The 21,287-nt window shown below is 43.9% G+C and overlaps 1 protein-coding gene across 2 annotated transcripts in view; it reads left to right on the plus strand.

The window, feature by feature from the left end:
• The window catches only part of LOC137423358 (MICAL-like protein 1), a 123,326-nt gene that overhangs the window by 57,971 nt on the left and 44,068 nt on the right, over nucleotides 1-21,287 (plus strand). For both annotated transcript variants that reach the window (XM_068110412.2, XM_068110414.2), the window contains exons 2-3: nucleotides 12,134-12,182; nucleotides 15,573-15,714. In XM_068110412.2, coding sequence (XP_067966513.2) covers nucleotides 12,134-12,182; nucleotides 15,573-15,714 — 191 coding nt within the window. The remainder of the gene's footprint in view (nucleotides 1-12,133; nucleotides 12,183-15,572; nucleotides 15,715-21,287) is intronic.

Below are 21,287 nucleotides of genomic sequence, written 5' to 3' on the forward strand. Positions count from 1 at the left end.
ACACACAGTCCCTTGAGCGCACTTGGAGGTAGTTCTCCGATGACGACGTCCAGTTTAAGCAGGAGGATGGCGAGAGCATTCATGATGTGGTATTCCACACCTCGCTTGTAGCTCTTGCCGCTGTATATCCCTCTCAGCGCTGCTGAAGAATAGATACCTGCGTCTACTGCTACGGTGTCTTGGCCACTCCCCTCTGATGTTTTGCCAAGTCCATGAAGTACAGCAAAAATGACGTGGAGAGGTCCAGCCCTCAGGACCCAGTTCTTGTTCTTGACAGACTCCTTCAGCTGAAGTGCCCTTTGATAGAGGTCGAGATCAAGAGTGATCAGAGTTCTTCTTTCAGGACCAACAACCACCGCCGATATGTCTTGTGCCAAACAAAGAACATTGTAAAGGGTACCATAATCAGTGGGTGATGTTCGAAGCAGCGGTGCCACAACTTCCACATTGGTTTTTGTCGGTAGCTGGTAGCCATTCTGATTTTTTATGAGGAGGTGCTGCGTGGCTGCCCAAGTTGGCATCACGTCTTCTTTCTTCAATCTTTTCTTACCCTTTCTTTCTGTTACTTCTAAAATCATCTCGGTTTTGTCTCCAACATCTGCAGCATCACTGACATCTCCAACATCTGCAATATATCTGGAATCTCCAACATCTGCAGCAGCTCTGGAATCTCCAACATCTGTAGCATCTCTGGAATCTCCAACATCTGCAGCATCTCTGGAATCTCCAACATCTGCAGCATCTCTGGAATCTCCAACATCTGCAGCATCTGTGGCATCTCCAGCATCTGCAGCATCTCTGGAATCTCCAACATCTGCAGCATCTGTGGCATCTCCAGCATCTCCTCCACCATCATCAGTGTCAGGTGCCTTAGGCAGGGGTGTATTGGCGAGTAGGTTGGCTAATGCCCACGTGTGGGTGAACTTCGAGTACTTTTTTAGTAGGTCCACTCCCTGGCTGAAAGGGTAACTGGGGAACCTGATTGGAGTCAGTTTGATCTCAGGCTCGTCTCGGTAATTGATTTGCATTTGGAGGGGTTTCTGAGGGGGCTTGGCAGGGATCTGCAGTGGTTGGTTGATGAGTTCTCCATCTTCATCCCACTGGAAGAGCACCAGCAACGTCCCGTGAAAGGTGTTCTGTCCATATGCTGTGTTTTCTAGAAAGTCAATGTTGTCTATAGCAAACCAGAGAGGGACATTTCGTTTGACAAAGTCTGGGAAGCAGTACCCTCCAGTTGACAACATCCGCTGCTGCACTGCGAACTCCACCCTCTTCTGAAGATTGAATATGTGTTGGTAGTCACTTCCTATGTACACCGTGGACAACGTAGAGACAAGGTTTTGATCACGTATACGGGAATGAATTGCCAGGGGAAGGCCAATTGAGAGCAGGGTTTCCACTGTTTTTTTGAACCCATGAGAAGTCTTCAACTTGACTTGTCTGTGACTTCTTGAGCTCTGCACTATCAGCTGGCACACAACATCCACATTCTTCTTCACTTCTGCTTCACGCTGTCCTGAGATTATTCTAGCTTCAGAGCCATACATGATATGCATTATTAAAAACTCTAGTATAGGGGGATTTTCAAAGTTATTGAAGTCGCCTGTGAATTTCCAGTCTCTTGCGCGGAGAACCTCCTTCCTCAGGGCACGAGATAGACCAATGAGAACCCATGCATCTGTGTCTGCAGTTGAAAACTCAACGGCTTGCCCCACTGACTTCTTCCTCATAACTCTGTGGCTGTGAGTAGGATTGGGAGGCTCAACAAATTCAACCTCTGGCACATGCTGTTCAATCAATTCCTTCAGGTGCTTTTTGTGATTGTCACTTCTCTCCTCATGAATTTTCTTCTCCTTCAACAGGTTGATGTAAAAGTTGTTTAACTGATTCATGCTAAGGACACAGTCATCTATACTTAGGGAATCTCTCACATACACAACAAACTCAGCATCACACACATTTCTCACATGTCTATATGCATCGCTATGTCCCCGTTCCTTGCCATGTCTGTCTGCAAGCCTGATACAGTCTCGATGGTAGTACTTTTCTAATGCTGATGCATCTCCAGAGTCCGACAGTTCAGCTAGACTCGATCTGACTAAGTCATCCTCGGTAGCCTCTTTGATTACTAGAAGTCGTTGACCCATAGAATCCGATACTACTCTATGCAGCCCTTGTGATGATTTTGGACAAAATGAACATGTGGAGAACATACATTTATTTTCCTTCGGAAGCACCTTACAACCTTTCTGTCTTAGAGGCCTAATTTCTGCGTCAGATTTCTCTGTCTTGGGTGGCCGTCCACGTTTTGGAGCCATTGGCACTACATCGGAGGTAGAGGATGCATGAGAAGACGTTGGTGTTTGGGAACGAGCGCGTTTTCTACACATCTCTAAGTTGGCCTTATTTGCAAGAGGTGTGCGACACTTGCTGTGATAAGAGACATTACGTAAATCTGACTCCGCCAAGCTACTTAAATGATCTGCCAGCGATTTGAGGTTCACATCACCTAGACTAGCCCGCTCTACAACCCTTTCTTTTAGAACTCGCACGAGTGATATATCATGTTTATCAACAAGTTTGTTATTCACAGAGTCTCCCTCTTTGCAAATGATGCAAATCCTTATTTCTTCAGATTTTCGTTCCGACATTGCAGAAGGCAGGTTGAAATGCTCAGGGCTTCACTTCATGGACACGTTCGCAGCAATACAGTGACACACCTGGAAATAAAGAAGAAAAAGATAAGCAAAATATGGCTACATCAACGTTTTGGCATTTAGACAGGATATAGTGCATTATGATATGTAAGAAAAAGGCCTGTTGGATGATTGTTTTCCCCAAACTGATTTTTGTGGTTTTAGCAGACTTATGGGGTGAACCAACCGAAAAAGTAGGGGTTGACCGCGAATGTCGAAAAGGATGTCACGCCTGAATTCCTCACCCAATAAAACCTATATAAAGTGGTACTATACGATATAATTCACTTATTTTGGCTAATTTTACCTTTTGGAGCCATTTATGACCCTGTGGTGACCTTGAGCCTATGACCTTGACCTCAGATCACCTCATAAACAATATAATTGAACTCGGCGCACCCAGAAACCCTATCCTAGACACGAAGATCATGAAGCTAGCATGTCTAGGAGCCGAGATATAGATTGTGCAATTTTTGGGGGTCACCCCCCTAAAAGCCCCCCCAAAATACCCGAAAAGTTCGCGAAAAAATTCAACCCCTAATTTTCCTTTTAATTTACCCCCTAAAGTTGACAAAACTGCAAAAAAAACACTTTTGGCACAAAAATCGAGCGCCAGCCCTTTTTTCTTACATATCATAATGCAGTATAACCTGATATTATACCTTTCGCAGCATATTCACCTTAAGGGTGTAGTACTGGTGAACAGGTGATTTTTTATATTTTTTATTTTATAGCTGAACAGTTTCCTTATAGTCTTATAAACAAGAATCTTTTTTTTTTTTTTTAGCTGAACAGTTTCCTTATAGTCTTATAAACAAGAACCATGCTATTAGAGGTCATAGAAGTACCCCTAAATATTGTTATCTTTACACGCAATTTACAAGAAATATAATATTTTGCATGAAATTTGTTATAACTTTAATTTGCATCATTATTTTGGACTGAAATTTGGACAGGATATTCAGAATATCACTTCCTTTAAAATGATGAAGGCTTTTGTTTATAGGAGTAGCCATTGTGGATTTATTGAAGGACAACCAAGTTTTATCTGGTAATTGGCATAATTAGCTAATTAGTGAACATTTGACATAATTTCACAAAATCCTCTCATCAGGTAGTAGAGTAACACATGTATAATACATGTACCAAGTTTTGTGTGAAAAGAATGATAGGTGACATAGAAGATAGAAGTAGAAATGTGTTCTTTGTTTTTCCTTGTTTTTTATTGACGGTCTAATTTATGCAAATTATATGCATGTAATATGCCAAAGAAGCGTTGAAACTGGTCTGAGTTAAAGCCAAGATTATATCTTTCAAGAAAAACTGAAAATTAGATATTAACTTGACTTTGTTTTTGTGTAAAGGCCTCTCGAAGGTACCTATGTAGTTTTCTCAATTTTTCACCAGTACTACACCCTTAACTTAAGTGCAAAATCGGAAAGTAGTCAGCTGAAAGTAAAGCCCTTGGTTGTGATTGGCCCGAAGATGGCGATACATTTCTTGTTTATACTTTCCTACTGGGCAAGGCAAACCATTTTCCAATAATGATGTCAATTTATCAATCCGCTTGTAAACAAGGAATTCTGCACGCTTGTGGAACATTCTCGGATAGTTTTTCTGTGCAGGATTACTACTTTGTGTGAAGCTGAAAAGGAACTTGTGCTTTTCTGTAAATTCGGTGATGGAAAACAAAAGAACATTGCCTTGGCTTTGGCTTTATTCATCAATTTCCATCCGATGGATGACACACACTTGGTTGCCTCACCCTGCCTGTGAAACATCGGCATGACAGTTTATAGCTAGGCCGCGATTCAAACCCAAGTTAGACCGTTCGGAGGCGAGTGTGCACACCTCCAGGCCTCCCTGCCAGCCACAGTTTCGTTTCAGCCACATTGAATACCTTTCCGGAGGTGCATTTGAAGTCAAGGAAGAGAAAGCATTTTCAGTGCACTTGGATCTGGGTGATGGAACAGGAGAGTTGGTGAGTTGGACTTTCCCAGGGTCGAGACAAGCCAGCTAGAAGAAAAAAAAACGAGATGGCTCAGTGCCACAAGCAGTTGTGTTATAAACACTATGGCTGTTCAAACTTCCGTACTTTGTTTTTGTGTTACTCCATTGCTTCCTTCTGACATCAATCTTGGCCCAAAAATGTTTCCTTTGAGGAAATAATCGTGTTTCTGCTTTCAAAATAGCCAAATGATCTTGTTGTGTTGATGTGCTTGCCATTTTGCTGGTTTATATTCAATGCACGAGTCGAGTTCATTGAACTATTCGTAATTTTTTTTATTGCATCACAAGTACGTTTTGCAAACAAACCTCTATTCCCATTTTCATTGTGTTCACATGTTCAATACAAAGTGGGAATTACCTTGCGGCGTTGCAAAGTTTGATGTTTTGCGAAACGATATTAAAGATTGTACATTATTATTTTATTAAGCCATTGTCTTTTCTTTTCATGTGTTCCTTCCAATCCAGAAAAATAACAAATAAATAATTTTGAGAAAATGGAGCCCCCCATTCCCCCTTCACCCACACTTTGTTGATATGAATTGTAAGTCAGAGTGGAATGGCTGATCACGAGCATCACAAGACACCTGCTCGGGTGTGAATGTCAAAAGGGGCATTCTTGTTTTGGAATAAAAAAAAAAAAATTTTTTGAATGTATTTTTGACAAAAGTATATGCACCACGTTCTGGAACTTTCTCGTAAAATATTGAATATGCAGGAGCAAATGCAAGCAATGAGGAACACCAACACCTTGGGTTGAAGCATGTTGTGCACATGATGTGGTCGACAGGATATTTCCTTTGTTGCGCTTTTTCATTATCTTCATGCTCCGTGCTCGAGCTTCGTGCTCCTTTTAGTATCCAACTATTGTTGTCTCGTCTGGGTTCGATTCTCTACCCGACTGTAAACTGTCAGATTGGTGTTTCATGGGCAGGTCATTTCTCAAATGGACATTAAACTGCGTGTCCTGTTTCCTAGTATTAGATAGTGAACGTTAAATATCCTCCGGGTTTTTATAGTGAAGAGTCGGTGAGTTATTGCCGGTACCCTGAACACATTCCAAATTCCTGCCACCTCCAGAGAAAAGTCATGCCTGCCCAGTCGGTTTAGGACAGATTTGGGCCAAAGATCTTTCCCTGTCAAACATCCAAAAGAAGGTCAGAACAAATGATGCTGTTTATAGTAGTAGTAGTAGTAGTAGTAGTAGTAGTAGTAGTAGTAGTAGTAGTAGTAGTGGTCGTCGTAGTAGTCGTCGTAGCAGCAGATGGTGAATGCTCTGGTATTTCCAGTTGCAATGTCTGGATGTGAGTCATGGAAAGTGAAAAAGGAAGAAGATCAATGTTAAAAATGTTTAAAATTCCATGGACTGGAAGAAGGAAAAATGTCCGTCTACGTTAGGAACATCTCGCGGTCTCTGAGGTAAAATGGCCTCCAAAGTTTTTGACTTTTATCAAATTGGATGATATACTCATAATTGGGAATCCTATGAGCTAGGCTTTCCTTTGATGTGTAGATTGTCCAGGGATGCTTTATATTTTGTATTTTATGAGCTAAAACCCCGTCCTCATTAGCAACGCCGAAACCTGGCACATGCAGATCTCTTCTAAGGCTTCGGATGTTTACTTAAAATATATATACGTATTCGTATTCGACATCTGATACCATTTTTTTAAAGTCGCTTGTGCTGTTCGAAGACTCAACCACTGCAAAATTGGGAAGAATCAGATGTTTTCTTATATATATTTTTAGGGTTTTATTGTGCTCTCTGTGATAAACCTCACACACCTGGGTGTTCGCGGTCTCTGAGGTAAAATGGCCCTTAAAGTTTGACTCTCACCAAATCGGATTACAGAGTTGAGTATGCAATGATCTCGGATTTACTCTGATGTGATGTATGGGTTCATGATCAATGGAGGTTGTATATTTCACAATTCTATGAATATAATAGGTCGTCCCTGATTTATTAAAGCATGTGATATTGCTGAATGGACCCTTGTCTCAGTTTTGCTCCAATGTATGGATTGTACATTTTTACCTCCTCACGATGGATTTGGGCTCCATTTCCCCAGAAAATGTATGACTGGGGCTCCATGGGGGTGGCCGATATTAGTTCCCTATCTGGAGGGGACTATAGGTTTGCACTTTTTTTTTTTTTTTTTTTTTTTTTTTTTTTTTTTTTTTTTTTTTTTTTTTTTTTTTTTTTTTTTTTTTTTTTTTTTTGTATACAAGATCGAGGCTCGTGAAAGAGCGAACATTAATCACACAGAAAGACAAACCGACACATAAAACATATAACAGGGAGCGGTAGACAAGATGGGGAGAGAGGGGGAAGGACACAAACACAACATTTGAGAGCAGGGACCGAGAGACATCGAGAGATCTGAGAGAGGGCGAGGGCTTTGGGGGGGGCGTGGGAAGGGGGCAGTGGGAGAGGTATAAAACATATGGACACTGCCAGGACTTCCAGGAAAGAAGTTGGAATTTCAAACAAGGTGGATCTGGGGTGAATTAGCGGGGGTAGAAAAGATCAAGGTTTTGGATGGGGGAAGATAAGAGATGGTGGTGAACAGCTGTTTTAAAGACCTGGAGGGAGGAGTGGGATTGAAGGGAGTGAGGGAGTTTGTTCCAGAGGCGGGAGAAAAGAGGAATGAAAGAGTGAAGGTGAGCGGAGAGCCGAGATTTCGGCAGTTTAACCATCAGAGGGTTGCTGGCAGATCTTGTGCGACCTGTAGGAATATTTGGGGGACAGAGCACAGAGAGAGCTGGGGGTGCAAGGCTGGAGAGGAGTCGGTAGAAGACAGAAAGACCACCTACCTGCCTGCGGTGAGTGAGTGAAAGGCCCTCAGAGATAGCTTCATCGCGGGAGATTCCAATAATTCTGAAAGCTTTGGTTTCAACAGCGTGAAGCCGAGCTAGGTGTGAGGCAGGAGCACCGGCCCATAGGGGAGAACAGTATTCCATTGAGCTGCGGATGAAAGCCTTGTATGTGGTGAGGAGCTCAGGTGTGCCGAGGAAGGACTTCGCACGACGGAGGATGCCCAGTCGGCGACTGGCTTTGGAGGCCAGCTTGGAAATGTGGTTTTCCCAAGAAAGATCATGGCAGATAGTGAGACCCAAAATCTTGAGCGACAGAACTTCTTGGAGAGGATTGTTGAGAAAGTAGATGGGAGGGTTGTCCAGTCGATCTTTTCGGAGAGACATAGTAAGAGTGTGAGATTTGTCAGGATTGAAAGACATGTTCCACTTGTTTGACCAGTCTGTGATTTTGTCCAGGTCTTCAGAGAGTGAGGAGGCAGCAGACTGCCGATCTGAGGGAAGAGGAATGGAGCGGCAGAGAGTGGAGTCATCAGCAAAGAGATAGAGAGGATTTTCGAGAGAGTCAGAGAGGTCATTGATGAAGACCAGAAAAAGCACGGGGCCCAGAACACTGCCTTGGGGAACTCCAGCCTGAACAGGAAGAGGAGATGAGAGAAACCCATTCAGGGCCACACGTTGACGACGACTAGAGAGGAAGTCCGCCAGCCATGCGTGGAGATTTCCATGGATACCAAAGGAGGAGAGTTTGGTGAGCAGAGCGGGGTGCCAGACCGTGTCGAAGGCACGTGATATGTCGAGGGAGACAGCTCTAATTTCCTGTTTGGCATTGAGGACCTCCATCCATTGTTGAGACAGCAGAAGCAGCATGTCCAGAGTAGAGTGACCTGGTCTGAAACCAAATTGATGATCAGAGATCAAGCCATTGGAGAAGAGGAAAGATTTCATATTAGAAGCAATGATGGATTCCATGACTTTGCTGATAATTGGGAGAAGGCTGATTGGTCTGTAGTTGCTAGGATCTGTTTTTGCACCTTTTTTGTGCAAAGCGGTGATGTTGGCTGATTTCCAAGCAGATGGCAGTTGACCTTGAGCAAAAGAGAGGGTGAAGAGAACAGAGAGAGGGTGAGATAGAGCAGCAGAGCAGGATTTTAGGACCCGTGGGCTGATGCCGTCGGGTCCAGTTGCAGAATCAGAGTCGAGGGTTGACAGAAACTTTTCCACCTTGTCAGGAGGAAAGGACACGGAGTCCAGGAGCAGCAGGGTACGACTGGGTATGGTGGGTACAGAGAGGGATGGGTTTGGGACACAAGATTTAGAGGCAAACACAGAGTTGAGGCATTCAGCTTTTTCACGTGCGGAGTCAGCTGTGTAGCCGTTTGAGGTAAGGGAGGGGATGGAGGGGGAACAAACACCAGAAACGGATTTGACCAGACGCCACCAGGATTTGGAAGAGGGAGACAGATAAGAGAGTTCGGTCTTGAGAACGGAGAGATATTGTTTCCTGGCTCTCCTGAGGGTGGACACACACTTGTTTCGGGCTTTGTGAAAGGAAATGAGATTTCCTTCCGTTGGATTTGCTTTCCAGGAGACGAAGGCAAGTTGTTTCTGGGCAACAGCCTCACCACAAGATTCCGTGTACCATGGACGGGAGGAAGGGTATGACAACTGAAGACGAGATGGGATAAATCTGTGCATGAGAGAGAGCAATTTACTTTGGAAGAATTCCCAGGATGAGTTGATGTCAGAGGTGGTAGAGATGGGAGACCAGTCCAGATGATTGATGGCTGCTTGAAGACCGTGCCAGTTGGCCTGAGTGAAATGCCAGACTCGTCGACGCTGAGCAGGCTCCCTGAGGATGGTCAGAGAGATATCCACTTTAACAAGGACATGATCAGATGATCCGATCGGAGCAGAAGAAGAGCAGCAGACATTTTCAGGGAAGTTAGTCATAACCAAGTCCAGAAGAGAAGATGTTCCGTTGACTGAGATCCGGGTCGGGAAATTGACAGATTGTGTCAGTCCCAGTGAGTCGCAGAAGTCCTTTGCTGAGGAGCCATGGCTGGTGAGAGAGGTACCCACACCCAGCCAACTGGCATGATGACAGTTGAAATCACCACATATGAGGAAGAGAGAGTTGGGATGAGTAGATAGAAGTTGGTCCATATCATCAGACAGCGAGATGTAGATGGAGTCATCACTGTTTGGTGGACGGTACAACACACATATGAACAAGAGGTGGGAGCGAAGGGGAAGCCGTAGCCAGAGGTATTCCTGGGGGTGAGGTGGAGAGAGTGCAGTGCAGGGCGAGTGAGGAAGAGAGTTTTTGATAAAGATAGCAACCCCGCCTCCAGGACGAGGCTCAGGTCTATCATACCGGAGGAGGGAGTAGCCCGGGAGAGATACTATGGAATCAGAGACATCATAAAGGAGGAAAGTTTCTGTTAAGCAGATCACGTCTGGTTTGACAGAAGCAACCTGTATGGAGAGATCAGTTAAGTTTGAACGAAGGCCCCGGATGTTTGAGGTCCATACCGTTAATGAAGAGGAAGGGGGAGCATCAGATACAGAACAGGGGGGAGGAGGGGTAGGGTAAGATGTGGAAGAGGTGGAAGAGGTAGGGAGAGCTGTTGAAGGTGTGTCAGAGATTTCAGAATAGCTCGGAGAAAGGGAAGGATGGGGCGGACAAAAGGTTTGATGGTGATTGGGTGAGCCACAATGAGGTGTTATTTGAGGAGGGGGAAGAGCGAGGCAGAAGTTTGGGGGAGATGGAGGTGAGAGTTTGAAGGGGGAAGAAGCGGGGAGGACGCTTTGAGGAGGGGGAGTGAGAGGGGGGAAATTGAGAAGCAATGAGGGTGGGGAGATTTGAAGGGGAGGGGTGAGGGGGGAGTTTGGGAGGGAAGGGACAAGGGGAGGGATTTGAAAGGGATGGGATATGGGGGAGATTTGGAGGGGAGGGGTGAGGCAGGAGTCTAGGAGGGGAGGGGCGAGGGGGCGTCTTGGCGGGGAGGGGTGAGGGGGTAGTTTAGGAGGGAGGGGGCAAGGGGGGAGATTTGAAAGGGATGGGTGATGGGGAAGATTTGGAGGGGAGGGGTGATGGGGAAGATTTGGAGGGGAGGGGTTATGGGGAAGATTTGGAGGGGAGGGGTGAGATTGGATTTTTGAAAGTGTACGATTTATGGGAAACGAACATTTATTGCAAAATGAGTTTCTTGTGACCTTCGAGTTAAAAATACGTTTAAGGACGCTGGATGGAGGATGGAGTGCAGGAGAGTTTAGGGAATGTAGAAAAAAGGCACTATAGGAGATGGATATTTTTTTGGGGATGAATGGATTTGGTGAGCAAGTCGAAAGAAGAAATGGTGTGCCTAACTGTGCCTAACAGGTGTGCCTAACAGGTGTGCTCAGGTGTGCCTAACAACCCTGAACCACACTCTGTCTTTCCATCCATCTGTCTGTCCGGCCACCTGTCGTTTTCTGTACTTTTTCCCCATACCCTTTAACATATTCAACTGAAACTTTGTACATGGTTTTATTTTTATACATTACAGAACAAGTTTGAGTTTCGGCACGTTTCACAAATTTTTCACAGAGTTATGCCCTTTTGGAACTTAGAAAATATCACATATTATACATGGGTCAGTTTTCAGCTGCCCTGACTCCACCCACTGCTTTACACCCATTGGCTGGACAGCTGGTCTGACTACACCCACTGCTTTACACCCATTGGCTGGACAGCTGGCCTGACTGCACCCCAAATGAAACAACACAGATTGGCAGGCCTTAGGCCTAGGTGTTAGTCCATAGCTAAGTGCAATTGGAATGATCCCAGGTATGTAACCACAATGTATTATATATGCTCATAAGCTGTATGCATGTTTTTTCTTCATGTATGTACATGGAGTTATTTTTTTTTTTTTTTCGGCACTGCGTCATGGCAGCATTATATACTTTTTTCGGAACTGCGTTCAAACCCTGGTGTTGGCTTAGCGGTTAGGGTGCCGCCTTGGGATCCTAGGATCCTGGGTTCGAATCCCGGTCGATCGCTGAATTAACGCCAGGGGGGTTGACTCAGCCTGTCATCCCTCCGAGGTCGGCAAATTGAGTACCAGCTTGCTGGGATGAATGATCCCGGTGTGTACCCCGGCTTAGAATGGGTACACCGTATCCCTGCGCATCGTAAGAGCGTGACCAAGGGTTGGCGTCAGGAAGGGCATCCGGCCATAAAAAACATTGCCTCAAACAGGGAACCATGATTGTCATGGGGCCCGCAAGGCTAACCCCCGCTCCAGCGGGGAAAATGGCCTTAAAACGATCATTCATTCATTCATTTTTCATTCACTGCATGCGGCATTATACACCACCCAAATAAGGGATGTGTTTACTGGTTTGAAATTTTCCTGACTTTCCCTCTTACACTCTAGCATATTGAACTGAAACTTGGTAGGGGATATGCATTGTAAAGCGATTCTCCATCTTGATATTGTTATCATTATTATTATATTATTATAATTATTCAGCTCCACTTATCCTAATTTTTGATGTAGAATAATTTTTTAAATATTTCGTCAATACCTCACACTCTTCCATCATTTATATGTTTGCTTATTCCACAGAGACTACCACTCACTCTCGAAAGAAAATGTTTTTGAAAACAACAATCTGGTGAGTATTTTAATAATTCATTGCATTAAAAACAGAAGTATTGCCATTTAATGTTTTGCATTTTACAAACTACAATCAAAGAGCCTTGGTTCACAACTCACACCTGAGTGATTTGTTTAATTAATTTTACTGTTATTATTTTGAAGTTTCCTGTTTGCTGCCAAAATTTATGTGATTATGGGGGTTATGCAGTATTTCCTCCTACCAAGTACATATGGTTATGTAAAACAGGTATCTACAGCGCATTTGAATGTTTTCACTTGCTCATTATTTACATGTGTTTTGGACATAAACACCAGTGAATTTGTATAATATGTCGTAGTGTACTGGAGATCAAACAAAACGTTTGGTGGACTTTCCACGCGCATAGAAGAATCTGATAAATACAACCATATTCGGTTTCAAGGTAACATTTATAGGAGGGGAGTGAAAGGACAAAAGGAAAACCACAACCATGGAACTTGATTCAACTGGGAATATGTGCTCGCCATAACAATCACATCAGATACAAAGATAGGACAGGAGTTCACAATTTGAAGGTGTGATTGGACATGGAACTGGGTTGGACATCTAACCACTAAGTCTTGCAGTGGAAAAGAAAAGCTCCTACCAAACAAAGACCAGAGCGAAGTCGATGGCTCGCCATCGCAAATCACCATGCTTCCCACCTAAAGCAAGGTTGAAAGATGGCAAAAAGTTCCACCATGGATGACTCACTATCAAATTTTTTAGTTTAAAAAATATTTCCCTTTGACCCCTGTGCCCCATAGTCCCCACCCACTGGGGCATGAACTGGGGATCAAATCCAAAAAAATCGTTACATATTCCATGTGCCTCCAAATGTTGATTGCATACGGATGGACGGAGAGACAGACGACGGAGCCGATTCCAATATCCCCCCCATTTTTTGCAAAAAGTGTGGAGATAATGAGGAAATTGTTGCACTGGCAGAAATGTGACCAGAGTTTGTATATGAACCAATTGTGGTGATTTTTTTGCATGAGTAATTATTTGTCTCACTTAAAGAGGACTTTGCCCCTCTAGTTGTCAAGTGAACGCATCTTTCTTTGTTTTGGCATTATGTATTCTGCCCAACTCACTAGGCATTCTGCATGACGTATTTGTGGCTCTTTCCATGCTTCAGTTTCTTTCTATTTTTACATCTTCTTGTGTGACTTTGTACCCTCTGCCCTTTTACCCTTCACCCACTTCCAGGCGTTCCCTATACTAGCAAACTGTGTTCTTGATGCAATCTTCTCATCTGCTTTACTAGTAAAGGTCAAAGTACCCCACGGCTACATACTTGGCTCACTGCTACTTTTGTTCTAAATCAATCTCTTTCAAACCCTCGAAAATATTATTTTCCGTTTTACTGAAAAATCCTCCTTGTCCAAGTGGGTCCCTCGTCCTGACAATATACTGGCAGCAATATATACTTTTTTTTGGACAAATCACATTTCCAAATTGGCCTCCAAAGCCAGGCAAAGATTATGCATTCTCCATTTGGCCATGTACTTCCTCAGCAACGGATAACCTCTTACAGGCTACAGAGCATTCTTTTGCAGCACAATAGAGTATTGCTCTTCCTTATGAGATGGTCCCGCTGTGTACAACTTCTCACTCTTAGATGTTTGTTGGAACAAAGAACTAGAAATCATCAGCATTACCTATAAGGAAGCCAACACATTGGACTGGCAGGATCTCAGTTTTACTTGTTCTCTTGAGTGGTTTTGTACCGTGTACTTTTTGAACTCTCCACCTCATATATATATATATATATGTATATATATATATCTATATATATATATATATATGTGTGTGTGTGTGTGTGTGTGTATATATATGTGTGTGTGTATATATATGTGTGCATATGTATATATATACACACAGTGCATTCAGAAAGTATTCAGACCCCTTCACTTTTTTCACATTCTGTTATGTTGCAGCCTTATGCGGTAATCGTTTAAATTCATTTTTTCCCTCATCAATCTACACTCAATACCTCATAATGACAAAGAGAAAACAGGATTTTAGAAAGTTTTGCAAATTTATTAAAAAGAAAAACTGAAATATCACATTGACATAAGTATTCATACCCTTTGCTATGACACTTGAAATTTAGCTCAGGTGCCTCCCATTTCTCTTGATCTTCGTTGAGATATTTCAACACCTTGATTGGAGTCCACCCGTGGTAAATTCAATTCATTGGACATGATTTGGAAAGGCACACACCTGTCTATATAAGGTCTCACAGCTGACGATGCATATCAGAGCAAAAACCAAGCCATGAGGTCGAAGGAACTGCCTGCAGAGCTCAGAGACAGGATTGTGTTGAGGCACAGAGAGGGGAAGCCTACAAAAAATCTCTGCTGCATTAAAGGTTCCCAAGAGCACAATGGCCTCCATAATTCTTAAATGGAAGAAGTTTGGAACAACCAGGACTCTTTCTAGAGCTGGCCGCCCGGCCAAACTGAGCAATCGGGGGAGAAGGGCCTTGGTGAGAGAGGTGACCAAGAACCCGATGGTCACTCTGGCTGAGCTCCAGAGATCCTGTGTGGAGATGGGAGAAACTTCCAGAAGGACAACCATCACTGCAACACTCCACCGATCTGGGCTTTATGGGCGAGTGGCCAGACGGACGCCAAACAGTTCAATCTTGTTTTCATCAGACTACAGAATCTTGTTTCTCACAGCTGACAAAGCCTCTCCTCAGTGAGACACATGAAAGCCCGCTTGGAGTTTGCAAAAAAGCAGCCAAAGGACTCTCAGACTGTGAGAAACAAGATTATGTGGGCTTTCATGTGTCTTTGACTGAGGAGAGGCTCAGTTTTTGATTTATTTACATATATATTTACAGAGACCTATTACAGATTTACAGACATATATAGTGAACCCCCTAAGTTGACAAGGCAGCAGAACACAGATAGACTTCCATCACACCGCTTCCTGCCCGACCTGTTATTGTGTGTCATCTGTCACATGACCACATTGTCTCTGCCCTGCTGATCACCGGTTAGGAGGTTTGCGGTTAGGAGTAATAAATTCAACAAAAGGACCTCACTGACCTTAGATGTGACATGACACTGACGTCATTGGTCCTTTGCTCACTACAATGAACGTTTTTCATTTGAAATTGCCAACTATACTATAGTTCGAGCCATGTACTGTGGGCATTCAGGATACTGAACATATACTCAGGATGGCAATATAAAGAAAATGATTTCATTGATTGACTGACTGAGGATTGGCGAGGAGGTAGGGGTGCATTCGTGTTACACATTGCTGGATGGGAATCTTGCTACACTTTACTGTAATGGGAATGATATTTATCGGTACAATTCAAGATAATTTGCAATGACAAATGGAAACAACTTGCACTTATGCACGCAGGCTTTCACAGTGGCTGAGCAGGAATTGGGCATTCCAGCTCTCCTAGATGCAGAAGATATGGTGGCCATGAAAGTGCCAGACCGTCTGAGTATCGTCACTTATGTGTCGCTATACCACAACTTCTTCACAAAACGTTCACCACGTAAGCAACACCCACGCCTTTACCAGAATAATATACAAATTGCTTCATGAGTTGCTCACTGAGCGAGCATGACCAAACTTGAGTGCTGTATGATCAGCTGTGAGTATATTTTTGAGGAATGCATGTAATCTTTGTGAACAAAACAAAATTGTTGTGGAGTAACAAGGGCGGACGTAGGGGACAACGCTAGGTTTACGTCAATCCGTTGAGAGTGTGGACCTAAAGGAAATTGTGATCATTAAAAGACATGACTTGAAAGTATTTCATTGAAATATACAGGCCTTGAGACTACATTAATTTGGGAACATCATGCGTGAATGTAGTGACTGGGGGAGAGGGGGGAGAAGGTCAGAGTCGGATGGAAAGTGGTGTTTTGAAGATGTGGTGGTTGTTCTCCCACTGTTTTCTGAAAGCAATTATTTATTTTGTTTTTGAAAACGCTGTCAATGTTTTTAAAAATTCACATTGCGAACAATTTGGAGACATTAATTGGGTGCACTTATTATGGTCACGTTTAGTCACTGTAGCCAGCCAGCATGGAATCGAAAGGCCTGAGATACAGTCCATCTTGCTTTTTAAAAAGTCCATTAGAGTTGGCCTGTTTTGTCTTCCCAACTCGCACTTACTTCTGGAATATGATAGCCTGTTAAACCCAAGGCTTATTGGTTCACGAGTTATCAAGTGACCACTATATTCGTCATGTGTGTGCGTCTGTCTGTGTGTGTGTCTGTCAGTCTGCAGCATAACTACCCGATGATATCATCCGATCTTGGTGAAACTTGGGTGGGAGGTTGATATCATGATCTAGTTGTGTCCTGCCTAGAGTGGGCGTATTGCGCCCATTGTGGGCGGCGCCACGCCCGAAAAAGATGTCTTTTTAGGAGGTAATCGAGTTCAAGCTACATCTTCTCCGAGGGGTTTGGTGGAATCTCACAGGGGTTTCGGTATTTGGTTAGGCCAATGTCATGTATCTAGCCCCACGGAGCTTGATTTTTCATTTTCGCCCCAAGGTCAAGGTCAAGGTCACAAGGTCACGAAATGTAGAAAGTCGATTTTTGATGGTTTTATTACATTGTTCGCTTCCTGATAGGGTGAAATGTCGTACATGATCTTATATTATCACATACATAATGACATACAAGTTTTCCAACAAATTTCAGAATCCTCGACCTTTGACCGTTGAAGGTCACAAAGGTCAAAGTTTCAAAGTTGTCGGAATCGAACCGAATTTTCGGTATTGTGTAGCTAACTAGTCTCATAACAGATAATACATTCCTATTTATATATTTTCAATGTCGGTTTTAATCTTTGTCATTGAATACCGCTCGCTCGTGAACCATCATCGTCTCCTGACTTGTATTCATCATTCATACATAATTATTATTCATACATTATTATTATTATTCATAAAGGTTCATACATATTCCGTATACTGTGTTGATTTGTCTAATGACTCTTTGTTTAATGACTCCTATTATTCATAGGAAAAGCATTCTTTTTCCTGAAGCACATTTTAATGTGAAACAGATAATAAATAGAACGGCACTCGGTAGAGCGCATACCTCTGCCAGGCTGATTAGTTTTTTTTTTTGTTTTTTTTTGTTTTTTTTGTATACAAGATCGAGGCTCGTGAAAGAGCGAACATTAATCACACAGAAAGACAAACAGACACATAAAACAAATAACATCGGGAGCGGTAGACAAGATGGGGAGAGAGGGGGAAGGACACAAACACAACATTTGAGAGCAGGGACCGAGAGACATGGAGACATCGAGAGATCTGTGGGAGGGAGAGGGCTTTGGGGGGCAGGCATGTGAAGGGGGGGAGGCATGTGAAGGGGGGGGGGAGGGTGGGAGAGGTATAAACATATGGACACTGCCAGGATTTCCAGGAAAGAAGTTGGAATTTCAAACAAGGTGGATCTGGGGTGAATTAGTGGGGGTAGAAAAGATCAAGGTTATGGATGGGGGAAGATAAGAGATGGTGGTGAACAGCTGTTTTAAAGACCTGGAGGGAGGAGAGGGATTGAAGGGAGTGTGGGAGTTTGTTCCACAGGCGGGAGAAAAGAGGAATGAAAGAGTGAAGGTGAGCAGAGAGCCGAGATTTCGGCAGTTTAACCATCAGAGGGTTGCTGGCAGATCTTGTGCGACCTGTAGGAATATTTGGGGGACAGAGCACAGAGAGAGCTGGGGGAGCAAGGCCGGAGAGGAGTCGGTAGAAGACAGAAAGGCCACCTACCTGCCTGCGGTGAGTGAGTGAAAGGCCCTCAGAGATAGCTTCATCGCGGGAGATTCCAATGATTTTGAAAGCTTTGGATTCAACAGCGTGAAGCCGAGCCAGGTGTGAGGCAGGAGCACCAGCCCATAGGGGAGAACAGTATTCCATTGAGCTGCGGATGAAAGCCTTGTATGTGGTGAGGAGCTCAGGTGTGCCGAGGAAGGACTTCGCACGACGGAGGATGCCCAGTCGGCGACTGGCTTTGGAGGCCAGCTTGGAAATGTGGTTTTCCCAAGAAAGATCATGGCAGATAGTGAGACCCAAAAGCTTGAGTGACAGAACTTCTTGGAGAGGATTGTTGAGAAAGTAGATGGGAGGGTTGTCCAGTCGATCTTTTCGGAGAGACATAGTAAGAGAGTGAGATTTGTCAGGATTGAAAGACATGTTCCACTTGTTTGACCAGTCTGTGATTTTGTCCAGGTCTTCAGAGAGTGAGGAGGCTGCAGACTGCCGATCTGAGGGAAGAGGAATGGAGCGGCAGAGAGTGGAGTCATCAGCAAAGAGATAGAGAGGATTTTCCAGAGAGTCAGAGAGATCATTGATAAAGACCAGAAAAAGCACAGGGCCCAGCACACTTCCTTGGGGAACTCCAGCCTGAACAGGAAGGGGAGATGAGAGAAATCCATTCAGGGCCACACGTTGACTACGACCAGAGAGGAAGTCCGCAAGCCATGCATGGAGATTTCCATGGATACCATAGGAGGAGAGTTTGGTGAGCAGAGCTGGGTGCCAGACCGTATCAAAGGCCCTTGATATGTCAAGGGAGACAGCTCTGATTTCCTGTTTGGCATTGAGGACCTCCATCCATTGTTTACGTTTTGTTTACGTTTACGTTAGTTTACGTTTTGTATCCCACTGATAGGCCAGATCTGGATTCGGACCTGAACCCAAATCGAATTGGCTTGTTATAGTCACCTAACCAACTCGTCCACAAAGTTTTGTCATAACTCGTCCACAACTTTTTGAGATATCATACTATTATATCGTTTTTGGCCCCATCTCAAAATTAATGGTGAAGAATCGCTTTTAAAATGACCAAAAAAAAAAACTCGTATCCAGATCTGGAATTGGATATTCACAAAAATCGAATCAATTCGTCCATGTCACACACCCAACCTGTCCAACACGTTTTGTCATACCCCCTCCATAACTTTTTGGGATATCGGGTTATATATCCTTTTTGTGCCTATCTCTCAATGGTGAAGAATCGCTAAAAAAAATTCTAGTGTCAAGATCCGCATCTGGATCTTCACCAAAATCTAATCAATTCATCCTTGTCACACACGCAAGCTGTCCTCCAAATTTCATCCGAATCCATCCACAACTTTTGAGATATCCTACATACAATCAAACAGACAAACAAGAAAGACATCATGCAGAGCACGATACTTGCAAAATCCAACCCCCCAAAAGGGTTGCTATTGATCCATCAAATTGTCCATTTCATCAAGATTAACATTGACGATCTTGATTAAAGCTCTGGTCAATAGGATGAAAAGTGACAATTTTTCAGATGAAAATTGATGATTTTAGAAGTTTGACCTTGAGTTGACCTTTGATCTTTTGACCTCAAAAATCGTTGGTTTTCCAATTTAGTGACTCAATATACAAATACTGTTCAATTTTCAAGTCAATCGCATGAAAAATGGCGATTTTAGAAATTTGACCTCCAGATGACATTTGACCTCAAAATCAATAGGCCTCTCAATTGCGACGACCTTTACAACTTGGTGAAGTTTCGTGACGATCGGTTTAGAATTGTGACCTGTAGGCGAGTGACAAACAGACAGACAAAACCACAAACGCAACCGACCAAACACTTGAAAAATCTCCGATTTTGCAACTAACAAACAGACAGTGGTGAAAACATAACATCCGTCTACCTTCGGTTGGCGAAGGGAATAAGATAAAAACCATCACGGGAATAAAGTTTTCCATGTGCGTACAATTTAATGTGCAGATATCGTGTACCTCCCCCCCCCCCCCCCCCCCACGTCCCCCCTCCGAACGCCCATGTGTAAATGAGAATTGCATGAGGATATCCATCTCGCGACATACATATCCGAACTGTGGGCATTCTTACAAGAGCACAGAATGTAAGTTCTTCATTTTGTTGCTTGTTCTGTGTTAGGTCGTAGAGCAGTGTCAAAACGAGGCACATCTAGAATCTTATGTACACAGTTCATCTTGGTTTAGCTGTAACTTGCATTTTAGTTTTGCACCACCATTTGCTGATTCCAACATTGGTGGTGAGCGCTCTGTGGCGTACAAGGCCAGCTTCATACCCAGCTTTCTGACTTCTTCCATTAATCCTCTCCTGGTTAAAAATAAATAACCACCTTTAGAGGCCATTTTTCCCCGCAGAGCAGGGGTTGGCATTTTTTGGGCACCGTGGTCCCCTTTTTGAAGCAATGTTTTATGGCCGGACGCTCTTCCTGACACCAATCCTGTTAATCACCTCTTGCGACTCACAGGGAATTACCAGTGAACTGGTACTCAATTTTCCGACCTCGGAAGGATGACAGGCTGAGTCAACCCCCTGGTGTTAATTCAGCGATCCACCGGGATTTCGAACCCAGGATCCTAGGATCCCAAGCCGGCACCCTAACCGCTAAGCCAACACCAGGCTAATAAACTTCCAAAATCCAGGCTTCCACTCTTTTGTTCCTCTTTTCTCCAGTTTGTGTGAACCGCTTTCCAGAGATGGTTCAATCTCATTCATCGCTTAAAAGCTTTGAGTTTGCAGAAAAACACCCGAAAACAAGTTAATAGAAAACTGGCACCGTCTTGCTCTCCAACCTCCTCTACCTGTGGTGTCTCCTCTCATGGCTTACTGATTTCCTCCACTCCCCTAATTAGCACGTGTCTCTCAATGTGACAATCTTAGCTCCTCTCTCTGTCGAGGCTAGAGTGCCCCAAGGCAGTGTCTGGGGCACAATCCTGTCTGTCCAATTCTCTGGAAAATCTTTGTCATCTCTTTGTTTCTCAAATCCTTTTCATACATGGCCTTTGTCCATAGCTCAATGAAGTACTGCTCTTCACTACACACTCCGCAGTCCTCTGACCCTCGATCCCTATCTACTCCAGGATGCCACCCACCTGGTTAGGCTTCCAAAATCCAGGGTGTCTGCCCACCTCATCTCTTTTATTCCCCACTTCTCCCATCCATGGGACCCCCATTCCCATGAATGGCGTGGAAGTACGTTTTTGTCATACTTCCACGCCGTGATCCAGGCCAAGGGCCTTCGGATGAACAGAACCACAGCTGTTCATTCTCCATGAAGGTCAATGACCT

Source organism: Myxine glutinosa, chromosome 3 (assembly GCF_964187855.1).
Source record: "Myxine glutinosa chromosome 3, kmMyxGlut1.1, whole genome shotgun sequence".
Lineage (NCBI taxonomy): Eukaryota > Metazoa > Chordata > Myxini > Myxiniformes > Myxinidae > Myxine > Myxine glutinosa.